At 43.9% G+C, this 21,218-nt stretch overlaps 1 protein-coding gene across 4 annotated transcripts in view; it reads right to left on the bottom strand.

The window, feature by feature from the left end:
• Window positions 1–21,218, bottom strand: part of LOC133388690 (WASH complex subunit 2A-like) — a 258,757-nt gene that overhangs the window by 20,746 nt on the left and 216,793 nt on the right. For 3 of the 4 annotated variants that reach the window (XM_061634772.1, XM_061634771.1, XM_061634774.1), the window contains 4 exons: window positions 19,837–19,938; window positions 3,970–4,092; window positions 3,011–3,073; window positions 2,401–2,604 (listed from right to left, as the gene is read on the bottom strand). In XM_061634772.1, the coding sequence (XP_061490756.1) occupies window positions 2,401–2,604; window positions 3,011–3,073; window positions 3,970–4,092; window positions 19,837–19,938 (492 nt within the window). The remainder of the gene's footprint in view (window positions 1–2,400; window positions 2,605–3,010; window positions 3,074–3,969; window positions 4,093–19,836; window positions 19,939–21,218) is intronic. The other variant, XM_061634773.1, reaches the window with a different exon arrangement.

Genomic DNA, 21,218 nt, shown 5'->3' with positions numbered 1-21,218 from the left:
GTAAATATTGGCTCCTGCACAACCAAATGAGATGAAAGGGGTGGTGCTTCCCTGACCAAATCATCAGAAGGCAAGGTGGAAAAAGGAATGGCAAGACCAGGGACCAAGAAATAAACAAGGAAATAGGAGACAGATTCTGCTGGAAAAAGTATTAGGAACAGAAAAAAGGTAAGATGAAATGTCAAAAAGGATTACAGCCCAGGGAAGAAACTTTTTGGTGCCTGACTTCTGAGCTATGCTGGGAAGGGACTGGGCCTTCCAAAAAGTCTGCAGATTTCATTAGCATACTCCTTGCCTCTTGAGCTAATGGAGAAGAAAAGCCCAGCAGAGACCTCCCTACACCAACAAGAAAAAGAAACCTAGTTATTATGGGAACCAAAATGGTAGCAAAACTCTTAATCTCCTTCTGATCATCCAAGGGAGTAGAATAGGGTATACAAATGAAGCTGGCAAGCAGGAGAAGAGCAAGAAATCTGAAATAAGAGACTAAGATGGAGAGCACTCAGGCATCATGAACACAAGAGGCAGCACTGAAAGTCTTTGAATTGATGAATTGACAGCATGGCTGCAACTGCCTCCCTCTTCTCACACCATTTACTATGTCATATTTTGATCACACTGCCAAAGGACTAGGATGAGCTGGAAAAAAATACTTTACTGCTAGGTAGGCATTGACTTAAGTAGGGAAATAGTCTAGACAAGGTTTGGATGGATGATTTCCCCCCTATGTTATTTTCATATCCTAATTGATTTTGTGGTTAACAGCTAAAGTTAATCCTAGCAAGATGGAGGCACTGTAGGTTGGTGGTTCCCAAGTTCGGATAATTGGCCCATTGCCTGCTTCGGATGGGGTCATACTCCCTCTGAAAGAGCAGGTTCATAGTCTGGGGGTGCTCCTGGATCCATCTTTGTTGCTAGAGGCCCAGGTGACCTCAGTGGCTAGGAATGCCTTTTACCAGCTTCAGCCAGTAAGACAGTTGCGACTGTTTCTGAACCGGAATAGCCTGACCACTATTGTCCATGCACTGGTAACCTCCAGGCTGGATTACTGTAATGCACTCTATGTGGGGCTGCCCTTGAGGGTGGTCTGGAAGCTGCAGCTGGTGCAAAATGTGGTGGCACAACTGCTCACTGGAGCAGGATATCCCCAACATATTACCCTGCTGCTAAAAGAATTGCATTGGCTGCCTATTAGCTACTGGGCCAAGTTCAAAGTTCTAGTTTTGGTGTACAAAGCCCTATACAGCTTGGGACCAGGATACCTGAAAGATCATCTTATATACCCTTATATAATCACTGTGCTCTGAAGGTGAGGGCCTCCTGCAGACACCATCTTATCAGGAGGTGTGTTCCACACAACATAGGAAGAGGACCTTTCGCGTTGTGGCACCTACCCTGTGGAATTCCCTCCCCTTAAATATTAGACAGGCACCATCTGTTATCTTTTTGGCACCTATTGAAGACCTTCCTCTTTCAACAAGCCTTGTAAGTAGAGACTTCATCGCAGTCTGCATCTGTGTTGGAGCTGCTTTTTAAGTTGTTTTTAAAAGATATTTTTAATATGTTTTGTTTTAATATGTTTTTAAAGATGTTTTAAAGTCTTTTGTTTTTAAGATGTTTTAACAGTGCTTTTAGTGTTTTTGTTTGCCGCCCTGTACTCCTTCTGGAAGGAAGAGTGGGCTATAAATGTAATAAATAAATAAATAAATATGTGATGGAATTGGGTTTAGAGAAGGGATGGGGAATCTTCTTCAGTCCAAGGGCCATATTTCCCTGGGTGCAACCTGGGGGCTGCATGCCAGTAGTGGACGGGGGACAGAGTAAAAAGCCATAGGTTTCTATGCCCCCCCTCTCTCCATACAGGCAAAACAAGCAAGAGGGATTTTCATACTTCAAGAACACATTCCAGTCAGGCAAAAACATAAGGAGGGCATGGAGTAGGGCCAATGAGGTGTGTGTCCTAGAGAGGGGGTGTGGCCAAAGGAGCATCCTGAGGGACAGATAGAGAAGCCTGAAGGGTAAATTTGGTCCCTGGGCCTGAGGTTCCCCACCCCTGGTTTAAAAAATGCTCTGAAAACATGAAAGGAATGGCTATTTTCTCTGTTGGTCCTACATTTGACCTTGCTGGGGACAGACCATATTGCCTTCTTTTTATCTTCATTACTAAGGACTCTGAAAAAACAATTCACGGGAAAGGAAACATTTGGCCTTGGATTTGGCATGCACATACTCTGTACAAATTCATTTAATTTACCAGAAAATTCCTTTTTCCTCACCTCTCTGGAAATTAAATCAATTAAGAAATATTCTATTAACAGTGACTTTAATCTTTACACAGCAGTTGTGATTTGTTGACTATTTCTTAAGATTATGCATCGACATACCACATTACAAAGTTACCTTGTTGGCATTTTGTAACGTGTCTGCTTGCATGGGATCATCAAAGCTGACTCCCATCTCCTTACTATTTCCTACAGCAGAGGCTGTTTTAGTATGCTGTAAGCCACGAGGTTCATGGCACAGGGTCTTTGGATATGATGGAGGTGCCTTCACAGTAGAAATCCCGCTGGGCAGCAAAACCGCTGGGTTAATATCCAAATTTGCCTTAGAAAGTGATGGAAAGGCTATTATTAATGGCAGCGGTAGGTTAGGCAAATATAAATGCGAAGTCCATGAAAGATAAAGTCATCAAGAGTATTTCTACATTTGACAATGACAGGTATCAGGAAAATGAGAAAAAACAAGAATAATGCATTCAAATAATAATAATGTCAAAAGGACATGCCTTCTCCCCCGTTCCCCCTCAGCCCAGAAAGTTTAGTCCTGTCTAGGAATCTGTCTTTCCCAAAGGAAAAAAAAACCCATCCTGTCAAACATGCAATTTAAAGAAATCAGAGATTGCATCCACAAGAAAGTACTAAATCTGGGAGTAAAAATAATTTAATAGTGGAAGAGCTACAATTAGCAGGAAAAATAAACTGAAAGCTAAAATGCCAGTAAAATAAGTTACTTGTAATGTTCCAATCCTTGATGAGGACTCTTTACGTTTACTCGCACCAAGACCAGTGGATTTCTGTATAAAAGTTACATAAGATACAAATTAATCCAAGTGAATATGATTAACACAGTATCTCAGAAGCAATACAATAGCCAAGAAAGAACGGTCCCATCCATGAGCCCTTCTGGAGTGATAGGGGATTTCCAGCCTGCAGGCCTCATTAGGCCCAGGAGAGGTCCTAATTTGGCCCACAAGGTCATTTTCCCCAAGCCACACCCAGCCAGCCACTGTAAGGCAGGTAAAGACATGGTTGAAAAGGGAACAAAATATGCCTTAAAATATGCTGCTGATTGTTTTTGGCAAGTGGGGCTTGAATTCAGTACTTTTTAAATTGGGCATGAAACGCAAGCCCCACTGGGATTGGTTCAACTTCGGGGCTCCCAGTCAGAGGCCCCAAATCGAGCCAATCTATGACTTCAAGTCCTGGTTTGATCAGCTAGGATCTTCCTTTGCATCATAGCTTGAGTTCAAGCCACACTGGAAAGGAAAAATGGGCCACCTGACATTGTTGTGACATCAACTGATTGAGAGGTAGGAAGCCCCACCTAACTGTCAAAGTGGCCTATCGAGGTGGAGAAAATAAGGATCAAGACCACCAGGCAAACCCTGTTCCCCACCCTTGCCTTAGTGACTAGATTAAGAGGGGCGGAGAGAGAAGGGGCAGGATGCTAGGAGGCATTATTACATGAGCTATCATTCAGTTAATGAGGATATCTGTATAGAGTGTGTTATGTGCTTGCTTGATAGAAAATTGAGGTAGTTCATGCAGTGATGTATTTAGGAACAGGAAGCTCTTGAAGTCAGTGATATGACAAGCATGTTCAAGGTTACTGCCCATCTCAATGCTTTTATAATGTTGATCTATAATTCCATACATCTTAACCTATCCCCCAAAACTGGAACTTACAAACCTCAGTGGCTTCTACTCTGGATTCTTCTTCTTCTTTGGCATTTTTATCAGTCTCCAGAACTCTACTATCCTCCTCTAAAGAGATGGTGCCGCTCTTCTTTATTGTTGCTTTCTTTTCTGCTACCTTCCAAAAAGTAAAATAAAAAGGTGCAAGTGAACAATATATTGTATATGTTACATTATATACAATATAGTACAAGTATACATTATCCCTGGTATATTACAAAGGAAAGACATCTAGGTTCGAGTTAGTCTGGGGAATTAGGAAATATTTTATAGAATATTTCTTTATAACATTTATAAACTTTAATATTTTAAAAATCTCTGAGCAGTATTGGTGCTTTACAAAGAACAAATATGGCAGGCCCCTGCCCCAATGGGCTTGCAATGTAGAACAGACACATGAAAACAGAGGAAGGGGTTGGAAACGAAGGCAGGGGAAGAATATGTGATTATTTCAATTACAAATGTACTTTGGCTAAGTTACAATAAGCTATAGCAGTCAGAGTTCCTGTGTGGTGTGTGTACATGTGTGCGCATGAGAGAGATCCAAAGGCTTCCCAGAAAAATTTTAAGGTGGGACTTAAAAGGAAATGAGAGGTGTTTGCATGAAGTAATTCCAAAAGGCAGTTCCAGGCACAAACTGAGTCAGTTTTAGGAAGCAGGGACCTTTGGACAACTGAGGGTGGAGGCACAAGGATACAGAGCCTGCCTTTCTTCCCTTAAGGCACCTGCTTCTCCTGTCTGGCCCTGGGATCTGTGCTGATATAAATTTACGGGTACTTCCTATACAGCCCGAGCAGGGTTACCCTTCTTCCACGTAGGCCAGAGAGGGACTCCAATGTCCCTCACAATAATACTGTTGGGAGTTAAGAGGCTGCACTCTCAGCCTCCATCATTTAGAGTGAAGGGCTTAAGCACTGTGTATGCCCACCTTACCAAGCCATTATTTTGCACCAGACTCCACTTGGTAGATCTCAAAAATTCTAGTAAAAAACCCACAGTAGATCCTGCAAGCCAGAAATCTGCCCACTTCTGCTCTAACATTGCAAAACCATTAATTATAATGCCTCTCTTAGATGGTTCATTTTTATGTGTAGTCCATGTTGACAGAGAAAAGCCTAGAACAGTGGTTCCCAAACGTTTCCCCCTATGGACCTCTACTTGAAAATTGCTAAGGGTCTTTGTGGACCACTTAATGATTTTTCTGCCTTTTGCAGAAAATGTAATGTAGTGCTAGATTTTGTAGGATTTCTAATTGTATTTTTATTGCATTTATTTCTTACATATTGTATTTCACTGTATTTGTATTCAAACTGTAATACAATAAAATACAATAGAAGAAATAAGAAAAACAAAAATACAATTAAAAATGAATATGAATGTTTAATACAGACATGCTGCGGACCACCTGAATGAGGCTTGTGGACCACTGGTGCTCCATAGACTACAGTTTGGCAATCCCTGGCCTAGAAGTATTGGTTGTTTTTACAAAACAAATGGAGAGGAAGAGATCTTTCAAGGATCCTAAGGACCTAAGGTGAGATTTCTTTCAGTACAGCTACCAGCCAATCCACAAGTCACTCTCTCCATTTATTTCATTCCCTTTGTTCCTTCCTATGCATCTGGTGAGATTCTCCACAGCAGCCTCCTAAGTTCACACAGTGCAAATAATAGAAGTTGGTGAATTTCTGTTTAAAGATGCTGAAGGAGGACATTCATCACAGGGATGATACTTCCTCTACTGAAGGGATCAGGCAGGGGTTTCTGAAGTCTTTTGCCTTCTTCCCTCCCACCAGACCAACTGGCAGAGCAGACAACTTCTCAACCTGGAATGGCATCTGCAACCTGGACACTGCTGAAAGAACACTACAAGAAGCATGAAGAGGAACAAACCACAGGCACAAAGGACAACGCAGAACCTGTTCCAATCAGGAGCAACAAGCTCCAATGGGTAAGGAAACCCTAACAGTATGTGAAACAGCAGCAGAAGCTGTAACCCCCACTCCCACAGGTGGGAAGAGGAAGCAGAGGAAGGAGAGACAGGCAGAATTGTCCTCCATCAACCTCTTCAAACAGAAATTCATGGTAAGACCAATTTCCATTTTTGCCAGAGGCTGATGGAGGACATTCCTCATAGGGATATATCCAAGCAGTATCCAAATTTTGGGTGGGCTTTGTCTGCCCATCTCCTACTCTCATACATTCTGGAGAACCTTCCTACCAAAAGTGACGTCAGATGATGAAAAGGAATCTATTTTGTACTGTCTAAGGAAGGTGAGAAGGGAAGTCCACATAGCCATCCTACAAATTTGCAGAATGGGGAAACTACCTTTAAAATTGGCTGAAGCTGCCACCCCCCTTGGAGAATGAGCTGTGCTTCCTTGTGGTGGCGGCTTACCCACAGCAGGATAAGCCTGGGCAATAGCATCCCATAGCCATTGAGACACAGAGAAAAAAAGAGACCTTCTTCCCAACTGAGGCCCCCCCCCCAAAAAAGAGGGACTCCAAAGTTCCCAAGCCCTGTTCAGGTAAAACTTTAATGGTCTCTGGACATCAAGAGTATGCCAGCTACATTCCTGAGAGCAGGAGGGATTATCGCAGAACAAAAGGAAGACAATTTTTGGGGACTGATGAACTATTGAATTTACTTTGGGGAAGGAGGGCGGGTCTGGCTTCAGATAACTTTGTCAGGGTGGAATATGCAAATCTGAGGATCTCCTGACAATGGACCCAACTCTGACACCCTTCAGGCAAAATTTACTGCCACCCAAAAGACAGTTTTCAGAGCTAGGACCTCAACAGGTCAAGTGGCCATGGGTTCAAATGGGGGGCTATTAAGGTGATAAGAACCCAGTATAAATTCCACATAGGAAATCTGTGGGCAGAAATGAGAGCAACCCTCTTTAAAAACCTCTTATAAAGATGATGTGATGACAATGGCTGTCCCCCCAAACTAGCCAACACACTGCTCAGGGCTGCAGCCTGCTTCTTAATTGTGTTACCACTCACACCTTTGTTCAGACCTTCTTGGAGAAACCCCAAGACATCCTTGATCTTTTTAGCAGTTACAGTAGATCAACTCCTGCCATAGCACACCAAGAAAGAAAGGTTCTTCACATGGTGCCATACACACATCTCAAAGCAAGCAGAGTATCCAAAATTTTACCAGACAGTCCCATTTGAGTCAGCCAGAGCCTTTCAGTCTCCAGACTGTCAGGTGGAAGAGCTCTTGCTGACAGTGGACCACTGGTCCATGCAAGAGTAGATTCTGCCTCACCAGAAGCCTCCAGCATGGCCAGATTGACAAGGTCTGGGAACCAAGACATCATCAGTCAGTAAAGGGCCACCAAAATAATTTCAGCCCATAACATGAATTCTCTGTATGGTCCTCTGGATCAGATTGAATGGAGAAAAAGTGTAGAGCAACCCTGGATAATATAGGGTTAACTTGACCTCCTAAGCATCCACACCACCGAAGACAAAAATCGCAATATGAACCTGACCAGTTATGTATGTTCCAGAGTGGTGAACAGTTCTGCTACCAGGAAGTCCAAGAAATTAGTCAGTTGCTGGAAAACCTGGTGACTCAACTGTCCTTTTGTCTCTTTTCTTCTCTGTCTTGCTCAATCAGTTTACATCCTGATTGTCCATTCCAGCTAAGTATTCTGCGCACATACTGAGAAAATGCCATTCTACCCATGATAACCCATGATACCCCTGAAAATTTTCTTCTCTTAGGTTAACCACAGACTGTTCCACTTCCCTTCACCTGTTCTTTTGGTGGCCTGACAGTTTTTCCTTTGCAGAGTCAGAGGAGTTTTGACTTTTGCAGAGATGGGTGAGCACCTAAGATGGATGCTGAGGCCAAGGTGGCTGCAGAAGCCAAAATGGCCTCTCAGTTGTCCAGTCTTTCCCCATCATATTCCCGCCCTGGCAGTTTCTAGCTGCCAAATTCAATAATGAATTAATGACATTTCCTGCATTACTTTATCTACTTCCTGTAGATCCTCCCCCTCTGTCATTTTTACCTCCATCTGCATCATTTGAACATCGTTTTTTGTGATGGACTTAGTAGTCTTTGTCTCACATTGTCTAATGCAACATAACACCAACTGGACTATTACATATATATGAGGAAGCTTAATCCCGTTATAAGACCCAGTGCCTGCAGGAAGAAGAACATCGCCACCCAGGGAAGGAGAGCCTGCTGTTGCTCCTGCTGTTGGAACACCACCTCCACCACCTCCACCACCCTTCCCAGTGGGACTGCTGCCTGGCAGACGTGCCTCCTGCAGGACCAGGTCCCAGGTACCCAGCCAGCTGTGACTAATTGCCATCACCTGTCCCTCTTGGGAGGGATACATAAGCCGGCTGGCTGAGGTGGCCTGGGGTTTTGTCTTTTGTTTTGTTGCTTTTTTTCTTTTTTCTTTTGGGTGCCATTGGTTTTAGCTATGGGTGGGTTCGGTTTCGTTTTATATTGTAGTTCTTGGGTTTTTATGTAGTTCGTATGTTGTATTTTACTTTATCTTGTACGCCGCCTAGAGTGGCCGCTTGTGCGGCCAGATAGGCGGCCTAGAAATAAAATTTATTATTATTATATTATTTATTATTGTCTGCCCCCAACGTCAATGCTCTGGAATGTATGCCCCCTTGCATACTGATGTAGGCCTTGGCAGTTTATTGTTGTTCTGGACAAGAAGATGCAACCCCTGCACTTCTTGAGACCCTGCACGCAGCTCCAGCACATTGATACTGATCTGTATCTACTTAGCTTTCCATGTTTTCCTTGAGGCTAAGAGAGGGGAGGAACATGCTTAGATGCACAAACAGCCAATACAAAAGGAAAAAATAGAACCAAGACCAGGAGAAGAAAAGATTCAAATGGACAGAGGCAACAGAACCCAAGACACCTAAAAAGTGTTTTGACACATGAGAAGACCCAACCTTCTCTGACCACAGACAGGGTCTGTCTTCTCTCGCTGGACAGGAGGCAAAAGACTTCAGATGACCTTGCCTGATCCCTTCAGAAGGAGGACACCAACCTTATGAGGAATGTCCTCCATCAGCCTCTGGCAAACTATCAAATTGGACTGTTGATCTCACCTGAAACGTGGTTTATCATGCCATCACGTGAGTTATAGCACCATCTATCGTCCAAAGGCAAAAATGCACAGGAGTCAAGATCCGGGCTGCTCCTTCTGGCCCCACTCCAGTTCATTTGTGACGAGGCTGAAGTGAGATATCTGAACAGCAGTCATACACAGAACCGGTAGACCAGCAAAGATAAGAGCAACAGGTGTTCCCTGGAGTATGGAAGCTTCATCCGTCCGTGTTCCATCTTCTCCAGGGTCAGTTCGGCTCCTTCTCTGTCGACCTCTTTGCCTCCAGTCGCAATTGTCAACTACCCAGGTACTTTGCTCGATACCTGGACATGACTGCGGAAGCGGTGGATGCCCTGTCGCTACCGTGGCCGGATGGCCTATTGTACGCCTTCCCTCCAATACCACTGTTAGCCAGAACCTTGAGGAAGGCGTGGTGCGAGAGGGCCAAACTGGTTCTGATAGCACCGTATTGGCCCCGTCGACTGTGGTTCTCGGATCTCCTTGCAATGTCAGTGACGGATCCTTGGACACTCCCGGTCAGGCCAGACCTCTTATCCCAGGGCCCAGTATGGCATCAGGACCCCAACTGGCTCAACCTAACAGCGTGGCTTTTGAACGGCGACATTTGAGGTCGGCTGGACTGTCTGAAGCTGTTATTGACATTATCTTAGCCTCGAGATGACCATCCACCACCCGTATATATCAACATACTTGGGTGGCATTTTCCAGGTGGTGTCAGACTCAGCACCTCGATCCTTCACAGGCTACAATATAACAAGTGCTGCAATATCTTCATAGGGGCCTCATGATGGGACTCAGACCCAACACATTGCGTCGACATGCGTCCACTCTGTCGTCCATTCTTTCAGTGGCCTCCACTGGTGCCCCTATTGCCTCACATCCGTTCACCAAACACTGCCTCAGAGGCACTGCTCTACGCTCACCGGCTGTAGCCCACCGTTTTCCCTCATGGAGCTTTACAACGCCCTCCGTTTGAGCCCCTCAGGACTGTGCCTTTACGTCTGTTGTCATTCAAGGTCCTGTTCCTGATTGCGATCACTTCTGCGAGACGAGTTTCAGAACTGGGCGCATTGTCTTCGGCCCACTACCTCTGTGTCTTTCACAAGGACTCTGTTGTGCTGAAAACTGATCCTTCCTTCCGTCCCAAGGTCAATTCAGTTTTCCACTGCAACCAGGACATTTTGTCCGAATCCTATCCATCCTCTCGAGAAGGCTTGGCATTCGTTGGACGTTCGGAGGGCTCTCAAGACCTACCTGTCTAGGACTCAGGATATATGACGGACCGAGTCTTTGTTTGTATCCTTTCATCCAAGGTCTATGGGGCATAAAGTAGCTAATTCCACCTTATCCCGCTGGTTGTGGGCATGTATTACCTTAGCATATGAGTCCCTTAAGCTTCCAGTTCCAGCTAGTATAACAGCTCATTCCACCAGGTCAGCGGCCACTACAGCTGCTTTGGCTACCAACGCTCCTGTTGCCGATATTTGCACTGCTGCTGTTTGGTCTTCCCCACATTCGTTTATAAGGCATTATAAAATAGACCGTTATGCCTCTGCCGATGCCTCTTTTGGCAGACAAGTGTTGCAACAGGTTCTTAATGAGGATTAGGTTGTGGGTGGTCCCTCCCTGTTATGGGCTGCTTTGGTACATCCCGCTTGATGGCATACCTCCTATGGAAAATGGACCATTGGTCTCACCTGAAGGGTGATTTTCATAGGAGGTATGCCATCACGACCCTCCCAGTCGGAGGATACCTAGATATTTTTTGGGAATTTTATATATTTCTGTTACGCTATTTTATTACATTTATTAGTGAAGTCAAGACTGCTATTACTGTTATCTTGCTATGTTAGAGTCATATTATTATGAATGTTGCTATTATGTTATGTTCTTCCTGGTAGGCCCATTAGCCTTTTCTCCTGCATTTTTAGATATCTCTCTTTGGACTCGCTGCGAATGAACTGGAGAGTGGGAGGGGCCTGATGCCCCTAGTCTTGACTTCAGAAACATTCTTGCCTTCGGATGATAGGTGGAGCTATTACCCGCTTGATGGCATACCTCATATGAAAATCACCCTTCAGGTGAGACCAATGGTCCATTTCACCACTTTCTTCCCCAAAGTTCTTGGATGAAAAGATTCAAATAGGGATTCTGTTAGCCATATATCTTGGGTATGGCAAAGGTAGACCTTGAGGGCTTCTGCGAACATCCAGTGGGTGCCAAGCTTGTTTGAGCGGGTGAACAGGATTAGGACAGGATGATTGGAGTACAATGTCCTGGTTACAATGGAACACAGAGCTTACTTTGGGCTGGAAAGATGGATCCAGACATAAAACTACTGAGTCCTTATGAAAAGTCAGAGCTGGCAGGCTGACGAAAGAGCTCCCAACTCTGACATCCGTCTAGCCGAAGTGACGGCCACTAGAAAAAGGACTTTAAAAGGAAGCACCTGCAAGGGCACAGTCCTTAGGGGTCTGAATGGAGGGTGCTGCAATGACTGCAGCACTTTCTGTAAACTCCAGGACAGAAAAAGATGACATACTGCTGGAGCAAGTGAAGCAGCTCCCTTCAAAAAGTGTTTAACCAGAAGGAAGACCCCATGGGGATACTCAGCAAATTGACAGTCAAGATCGATGAGATAATAGAGGCTTGGCACCGTAAGGTATTAGGCTTCAGTCCCATCTTTAAGCTTTTATGAAGGAACTGTAATACCTGTTGGACTGTGGCTTTAGAAGGTGGTAGACCATGGCAGACACATCAGCTGGAAAATGTCAACCACTTACTTTGGTAAATTCAATTAGTCGATGGACATCTAGAGGAGAGAATAGTATCAATGACCTCCTGCGAAAGACCGGTGTGGATCAACTGTGTCTGCTCAAACGGCAAGCTATCAGACCCAGCCAGTCTGGATCCAGATGCCAGATCAGTCCCTGAGAGACAAGATCCAGCCTCATTAGCAACCTCCAAGGATTTGTTATTGATAAGAAGAGGAGATCTGAGAACCACAAGCAGTGGGGCCAGTATGGGGCTATCAAAACTAGTTGAGCCCATTTGCACCAAAGTTTTCTCAGTGTTCTGCCTAGCAGGGAACAGGTGGGAATGCATACGGGAGGCTGTCCGCCCAAAAAGTCTGAAGAGTGTCTACAGCCTCAGCAATTGTCTCCAGGTACCTTTAGAAGAACCAGGGAAGCTGAGAGTTGTTCTCAAGGCAAGCAGATCCACAGTGAAAACGCCAAAGCGGTGGAGGAGGAGGTGAAATACAGCCAGATGTAGCCTCCATTCCCCCAGAATCACTTGCTTCCTGCTTAGCCAGTCCGCAGTGACATTCAAAACCCCTCTGAGATGTTCTGTCATCAAGGACAGCAGGTGTTTCTCAGCCCAACTGAATATCAGTGGTCTCCACCTGAAGAGTTTCAGACCTGATGCCCTCTTGCCGGTTTAAGTGTGATTTCACGCATGTATTGTCTGTACGAATCAGGACATGAGTCAAAAGAAATGTAGTCTGAAAATTACAGAGGGCCAGATGAACTGCCCTCAGGTCTAGCCAGTTTATGCTGTGGCCCTTCTCTGACACAGACCAAGTGCCTTGCATGAAGCAGGAGTTGCAGTATGCCCCCCAGCCAATCAGACTGGCATCAGTTGTAAGCACAGTCCTGCCCAGCTCTCGGAATGGAGCCGCCTTCTGAAGATTCTAAGTTGATGACCACGATCGGAAGGAATACTGCAGTGAGGGGGAAATACGAATCACCCGGTGCATGTAGTTGGAAATGTCCCACTGAAATGGCAATAAGGCCCATTGGACGAGTGTGATGCCGAGCCTCAGGGACAATATGGATGGTTGATAGAAGCATGCCCAGGGCTTTCACCAGGAACATCACTTCTGCTGTCGAGTGGCACATCAGGAGCCATGCCATGTCCTTGATTACTGAGCTTTGCTCTGGCAATAGAAAGACCATAGCTTGAGCTGTGTCCAGAACAGCTCCCAGGTGCTGAAGTAGTTCAGTAGGAGACAGATGACTTTTCTTGAGATTGACTAGGAACCCATGGTCCCTCAGGGCTGCAAGCATGTGACATATGTGAATTAAAGCCTGATCCCTGGATTCTGCCGGGACCAGAAGGTCGTCCAGATACAGATAAATGTGGACACCCTGGAGGCAGAGATGGGCTACCAGAGTGACCATTACCTTTGTGAACACTCTTGGAGCTGATGAGAGGCCGAATGGCAGGGCCCGATATTGGAATGGTGGTGGCCGAACACAAACCTCAGGAAGCATCCGTGGGCTGGGCAGATTGGAACATGTAGATACGCCTTCCTCAAGTCGATGGATGCCAAGAAGTCCCCCTCCTGTACTGCCTCTATGATCGAGGCTAGGGACTCCATCTTGAAGTGACGGTATTTCACGAAGCTGTTCAGGAACCTGAAGTCTAGAACAGCTCTCCATGAAATATCTTTATTGGGGGCTGCAAACAGAATGGAGTAGACCCCTACATAGCGTTCATTCGGCCACACTGGTTCTATGGCCACTATGTCCAGAAGGTGCTGTATGGCTTCCTCCATCACCGTCTCCCCAGAGAGAAGGCCAAGGAGTAGGATAAAAATCTTTTTGGCAGTGTTATCCAGAACTGTATTTTGAGCCATAAAGAGTGAAGTCTCTTACCCAGGAGTCCATCATTATGCACTGCCAATGTTCCACAAACTGAAGTAATCTGCCTCCAACAGGGATGGTATCAGTAACGTCTCTGTTGACGGCCTCCCTTTCCCATAGAGGAGGAAGAGGAACTAGACCTGCCCTGCTATTGACTATGTCCGTGGAATCGCTGCTTGGACCAGAGCCTTTGGAGGCTCGAAAGTCACAGTCCCTTCCCCCAGTTTGAGTTCCTCGAAATGGCTGAAAGGAGCAGTATGGGAAAACCTTTGTCCTCTTTTTATTCGTGGCTAAGACTGTCTTCCACTTGTCCTTAGGATCCACCCGGATGGATTTAAGAGCCTCTTCTCCAAATAACCGTGTCCGTATAGGGTGCCATAGAGAGATTGGCTCAGACCGTAGTATCAGCATCCCAATGATGAAGCCAAAGAGTCCTCCGTGCTACCACACTTGCCGACATAGCATGAGCTGCAAATTGTGTCAGCCAGAAGCCCTGACAGAATAGGCCATTGCATCATGGCTCTTATGAAGAGCAAAATCCATTCTTCGTTCAGACAGGTCCTTAAACTGGGAGTCCCCTTCTTTGGGAAGAAGAGACTTGGTCATCCTGAAATTGGCTCGTCCACTGCTAGAATCTTAAAAGGATTCATAAAGTCAGAGGCCAAAGAATAGTGTTTATTAGCCAGGGCTGGAACCCATCTGGTATGCAGAAGACGAGCCCATTCTTCCTTTGCCAGCTTATCCAGAGGGTCCAGAATAGGAAGGCAGTGGACCTAGGAGTTCTCAGAACCTTGGCACCCTTAACTGGTGGAGGCGTAGATTCCAACAGAGCAGATTGGAGACCCAAGGTTTCCAGTGTCCTGCGAAACAAAGGTAAGAAGTCAGCTGAATCAAAGAGATGGTGAGAGGTATCCTCCTCTGCCTCTGATTCTCCAGTCCAGTCATCCCTTTCTTTGTTCAGTGGAACAGAAGGGGGTCCATTAGATCTGTCACGTCGCCCATAGCTCTGCCCCTGGTGACATCAAAAGGATTAGGTGATGTGGATCAACCCTCATCTGAATGGAGTAGAGGTTCTGGCATGAATTTGCGTACAAGGGAGAACTCGGAAACTTGCACCTTGGGCCTGTGGTTGCACCAGCAGTAGAGCTTGTAGCAAGGAGCTTGTAGTAAGGAGCCCAGCAACGCATCTTTCAGCTGATTAACAAATCCAGCAGTTAACTGCAGTCCAACAAAGGTATTTGAGTGGTCGGGGGAGGAGGTGGCCCCGTGGGCACTAAATGAGCCTGTTGCAGTGGTGAATGCTACAGGACCAGGTGACTGATCTGTAGCCTCGGGACTAATAGCAGAAGGCAAAACCAGTGACTGGTGGATCAGCAGTACAGATGCAGGAAGTTGGTTGGTAGTAGAATGCTGAAATGGAAATCCATCAAACTCCTTATCTGATGCTGCAGCTGGAGAGTGGAAGAGGGCTGTTAAACTTTCTTGACCTGTAACAGATGCTTCCCCCGACACCATGGTGGCTTCTAATGTACTTGGAAGGGACACATACCGTGCCTGTCTGGCTGCAAGCTGAGTCTAGAAGTGCTTCCACCGCCTTAGAATGTTGCTTAGAAGATTTACATTTTAATGTCTTAGGCCTCATCTCTTGAGATGTTGTGGCATATATGCCAATCAGCTCTGCATCAGAGTGCCAATCTATAGCCTCTACAATTGGTATTTAACTTGCCATGGTATACACACATACAGTAGAAGCGTATGGTACCAGGCATCTAACACACACACTAGAAGAGGGGTGCGGTGACTGCCTTCCTAGACACACCTAACCACACACTTAGGCACACGTACACAGTAGAGGGGTGTGGTGAATTGACACTTAGACACGCGCACATGGTAGAGGGGTGCAGGAAATTGGCCCATGACACTTAATGGGGGCTTGACAGTTAATTTTACACTTAGACACTGTAGAGGGGTGCAGTAACTTAGGGGTGTGGTAGAACTGCAACTGTATATAGTAATCAGGTTTTTTAAAAATATATATCTATATATTTATATCTAAGGATATATAAATGCCCTTATAGGCTCTAGGAGGACAGTACACTAAACCATGTTTATCACCAACAGAGGATGATTAGAAACAACCGAAAAAGCTAAAAATCCTTTTAAGAAAAAGAGCAGGAAAATTTTTAAAACAAAATGGCAGGCATGAGAGGCTGAAGAAGACAAGCTGTCAAAATGGCAGGTATTAGCGAAAAGGGCGGGAAATGCCAACCGACCAGAGCTGCCACCACCGTGAGTTCCAAAGGCTCTCTCAGCTTAAACCCAACTTGGGATGGAAGGGGAGCGCTGCCACCCCCTGCGATCGGCTGGAGCCGCAGCCATGAGCTCCAGATGGGAAGCGCTAGCAAGTGCCGCCACACCGCGGCTGGCAGCAGCCACAGTCACAAACTCTGGTACGCTATCCTGTGAGGGTGAAAGATTTAACGATCCTCTGGGGATGCAGCCACAAGCCCTGCAAGATAAACAGCCAGCTCTCACTGCTAGGAAAGTGAGGGGGGAGATTTAACGATCCTCCAGGCCACAGCCCTGAGCCCTGCAAGGTAAACAGTGGACTCTCACTGCTAGGAAAGCAAGAAAGATTTAATGAGCCCTGCAAGGTAAACAGCGGGCTCTCATTGCTAGGAAAGTGAGGAAGATTTAACGAGCCCTGCAAGGTAAACAGCTGGCTCTCACTGCTAAGAAAGCAGCCGGCTCTCCAAGGGGGAGGGTCCTTGGGACCATCATCTCAAGCCTCGCTAAGGTGAAGTCTCTCTGTACTCTAGTTCAAAGACACAGGTTCGCAGTTTGGGTGTGCTCCTGGACTCAGCGTTAAATTTGGAGTCCCAGGTTTCTGCAAGGGCCAGGAGTGCTTTTGCACAATTAAGATTAGTGTGCCAACTGTGCCCATTCCTTGAGCTGTCTGATCTGGCCACGGTGACACATGCCTTAGTTACATCCCATTTAGATTACTGTAACGCGCTCTACGTGGGGCTGCCTCTGAAGACTGTTCGGAATACAATGTGCTGCAGCCAGAATGCTAACTGGGGCTGGTTACAGGGACCATACTACTCCCCTGTTAAAAAAGCTCCACTGGTTGCCAGTCTGTTTCCGGACACAATTCAAAGTGCTGGTGATGACCTATAAAGCCCTATATGGCTTAGCTCCAGGCTATTTATCAGACCATATCTCCCTGTATGAGCCTGCCCGGGCCCTGAGATCCTCAGGAGAGGCCCTTCTCTAAAAGGATTTCAGGATTAAAGATAAAAAAAGAAGTATATAAATTGAGAGCATTGCTGATGATTTGATGATTGTATTAGAAAATCCTTTGGAAGGAATTAATGTATTGATGGACAAATTGAAAGAATTCGGACCGTTAGCAGGTTTTAAGATCAACAATCAAAAAACAAAGATGTTGGTGAAAAAATTATCTTTAAGGGAACAAAAAGAGTTCATGGACAAGACAGATTTTACAATAGAGAAAAAGTTGAAATATTTAGGTATTATTATGACAAATAAAAATTCAAAGTTGTTTCATAATAATTATGAAAAATTATGGACAGAGATTAAGAAAGATTTGTGAAGATGGGATAAACTACAGTTGTCATTAATGGGTAGAATATCTGTGATAAAAATGAATGTATTACCGAGAATGATGTTTTTGTTTCAAACAATACCTGTAATATCCTCTGATTTACCCTTTAAACAATGGCAAAAAGATATTTCAAAATTTGTATGGCAGGGAAAAAAACCAAGAGTTAAATTTAAATTACTACAAGACGCCAAAGAAAGAGGAGGACTGGGATTACCAAATCTGAGACTTTATTTTGCTGCCTGTTGTTTAGTCTGGATAAAGGAATGGATTTTATTGAGGAATAAAAGACTATTGGATTTGGAGGGCCATAATCTGAAGTGGGGATGGCATGGATATCTATGGTATGACAAAGTAAAAGTTAATGTGGACTTTAACAATCATTTTATGACGTCCTTTGTTGAAAATATGGAATAGATATAAACCAAGGTTTTATTCTAAAATACCATTATGTGTCTCAAGTCAAGAAGCGTTTTATAGAAGAGAAATGGCTGGAAAAGAGAAATGGTTAACCTATCAAGAACTTTTAGAAAATGTGCATGGAGAATATATAATGAAAGAGAGAGAACAATTAATAAAGGAAGGATATAGTTCTCAATGGTTTGCCTATTTACAATTGTTAGAAAGATATAAAATGGATAAGAAAATGTATGGTTTTGAAATAAGTAAATCTGATTTTGAAATAGGTTTGTGTACAAATGATGAATGTATAATTGCGAAAATGTATAAACTTTTGTTAAAAATGGAAATGGAAGAACAAGTAAAAGAGTGTATGGTAAAATGGGCAAAAAATTTTGGTTACAATATACAAATGGACCAATGGGAAAATATGTGGAAAAAAGGATTGAAATTTACATTATGTTATAATCTTAAAGAAAATTTCTATAAAATGATGTACCGTTGGTATATGACTCCAGAAAAGTTGTCAAAAATGTATAGTAATGTTCCTAATGTTTGTTGGAAATGTAAACAACAAGAAGGATCTTTTTATCATATGTGGTGGTTGTGTAAACAGGCAAAATCATTCTGGGCACAGGTAGGTAGGATGATGCAAAAAATTCTAAAGATAAATATTCAGTCAAAGCCAGAATTTTTTTTATTGGGTTTTATGGATAAACAACTAGGAAAGAAATATGGAAGAATAATATTATATATGATTACGGCAGCAAGATTATTATATACACAAAAGTGGAAAATGGAATCAACACCAACAATGGAAGAATGGTTATTGAAATTAATGGACTTTGTAGAGATGGATAAATTGACATGCTTAATTAGAGAAAAATCGACAGATATATTTCTTAAGGAATGGAAGCCTCTCTTAGACTTTTTGTTGAAAGATAAAAATGAAATGATGATAATGGGATTTGACGATTAATTAAGATAGCCTATGGAGAAAAGTGATTTTGTATGTATCAAGGGACAGGTTTGATATATATTATATATTTATAGCTGATCTGCGACAAATCGGAAGTCAAGAGTTTTTATTGTATTATTATGTTTTTGTTGTTTGATTTTGTTTTGTTTGTCTTCTGAAAATTTGAATAAAAATTATTAAAAAAAAAAAAGGAGAGGCCCTTCTCTCAATACCCCATGACTAGTGGGGACGCGTGAGAGGGCCTTCTCAGTGGCTGCCCCTAGCCTTTGGAATTCCCTTTCTAGGGAGGTAAGAATGACCCCCTCTTTGTAGTCCTTCCGCCGACAAGCGAAGACCTTCCTATTCCAACAAGCCTTTGGAATTGAAGGCTAAGGATAGGGCGTGAAGGGTGCTGCATTGCTAATGTCTATTATATCATTTTTAAACTAGTCTGAACTCTTTTAGCTATACGTGTGTATGGTTTTAATATTGGAAATAGTTTAATCTTATTTTAATGTAGACTTTGTATGTTTTTAATTATATGTACTTTTTATCTGGAAGCCGCCGAGTTCCAGTTTTGGAAAAATGGCGGGGTATAAATAAAGATAATAATAATAGTTCAGGGGGTTCTGTAAGACCTCAGGCACAAGCCCCACGAAGGAGGGAACCGGGAGGCTGAGAATTCTGCTAGAGCTTAGGGAGACCCAAAGGGAAAGAAAGCAGCAGCCCAGTGCCAAACACTCTCGTACTCCCCACTCACTTATTCCTCACACACACAGACAACTCATAACACACAGGTAATAACTGCCTCAGACGAAGGCAAGAATGAACTGGTGTGGGGCTGGAAGGAGCAGCCTGGGTCTTGACTCCTGTGCATTCTTGCCTTCGGACGCTAGATGGCGCTATAACCTACATGGTGGCATGCTACCTGGGGAAAACTATTATCACAAGATGCACGGAGAATAAGACTATTAAGATGAAGTGATGGCCATCAATTTGGACAGCTTTAGAAAGGGATTAGATATTGTCTCAAGGTGATGTACATGATACGTGTGTGGAAAGGCAATTAATAAATGAATAAATACTCAAATTCTTAAGGCAAAATGGTAAATACCAAGGGCTTTGCTTTTGAAGAGCTGAATAAACCATCATCACCATCATCATCATTTCCAAACAGTCCTCCTCCAGATGACAGTTTTATCCTCGACTTTGGAACCTGAAATTAAAAAACATAATGGAAATAAATCAGTCGCTTAAAAGTAAATATATATATTAAATTCCTTTACAGAACAGGACAGGCAGATAATTTGAGTCTACACTTCTTCTTTTTTGCACCTCCTCTATTGCTGATACTCTGGCAGTTTCTGTCTACATTCTGCTTCTTCATACACACTCCTTTCCATCCCCTGTCCAGCTAAGCAAGAACCATTAAAGTTCAAAGACAGGTTCCATCCAGGGAAAAGCACTCATTGAGGGCATGAAGTAGGCCTGGAAAGGAGTGTGGCCTGGGAAAAGTCCTGAGTGTCATATAGAAAGGCTTGGTGGGATACATGCGGGCTCCACACCTGAGGTTCCCCATCCCTGCCTTAAATTGTAGGTGGGGGATTCCATGGTGGAAGGGTCTCCTACCAAAAAAAATAAATTCTCTTGAGATTTAGACTGCTGCTCCTTTTTCAGTACATCCATATCCAAGATCTGCTTCTTATAGTAAATTCCACCTTTCCCTAAAGGTTACAATATGTTAGGGAATTTAGGGATTAAGGATTTTTGGCAGAGGTGTGTGGCTGATTACTATAAGATTGCTTTAAATGCTTGCAAGAAGGAAAAGGCTAATTTTCACAATATGCTGCTTAGTACGCAGCATACTAATTCAACATGCTGAATTAGTCACTGGTCTAAGGAGAATGAAAATAGTAAGGAGAAGAAAAGGGAAGGTGGAACCAGACCTGAGTTCAGTTGGGATGAATCAACATGCTGTCTGACAGAATAAGTGAACATGCATCCATTTGTTCAGGCTGTGGGAAAATACTGAGATATTTAAGAATTGATGGGAGCAGGGGTCTGTTCTTGATAGAACTGGGTAATTACAGATGGTCGTAAGAAAAGAGAAATGATCTGATATTGAAACGGCTGAAACTAGGGGAAAAGCACTGTATAGATGCAGGAGTCATTCAGACATGATCTCAGTGTGGTTTGGGGAAAAATTACTTTAGGTGCCCAAAAACTGTGAGGGTCCTTAACAGACATCTAGATTGTCTCAACTGACATGAGCAAATACTATCTGCAAGAATAGGGAAATGAGTTCATGCGGAGTTTCTGAATCACTCCCTAAATATGGATTGTCCAGTGGTATTCCCTAAAATCACAAGTAACACTTTGGGGCTGGACCTAAGCATCAATTTTGAGCCTACTGAAAACAGATTCTGTGCTCAGAGAGTTTGTCTTCCTTTCAGAATCCTAGTGAGACGTCTCACCTCCAGGGGTGTATAATGTCTT

The sequence above is a fragment of the Rhineura floridana genome, chromosome 7 (genome assembly GCF_030035675.1).
Source record: "Rhineura floridana isolate rRhiFlo1 chromosome 7, rRhiFlo1.hap2, whole genome shotgun sequence".
Lineage (NCBI taxonomy): Eukaryota > Metazoa > Chordata > Lepidosauria > Squamata > Rhineuridae > Rhineura > Rhineura floridana.
Note: the sequence above shows the minus strand (reverse complement) of the source record. Positions and strands in the feature narration are given on the sequence as shown.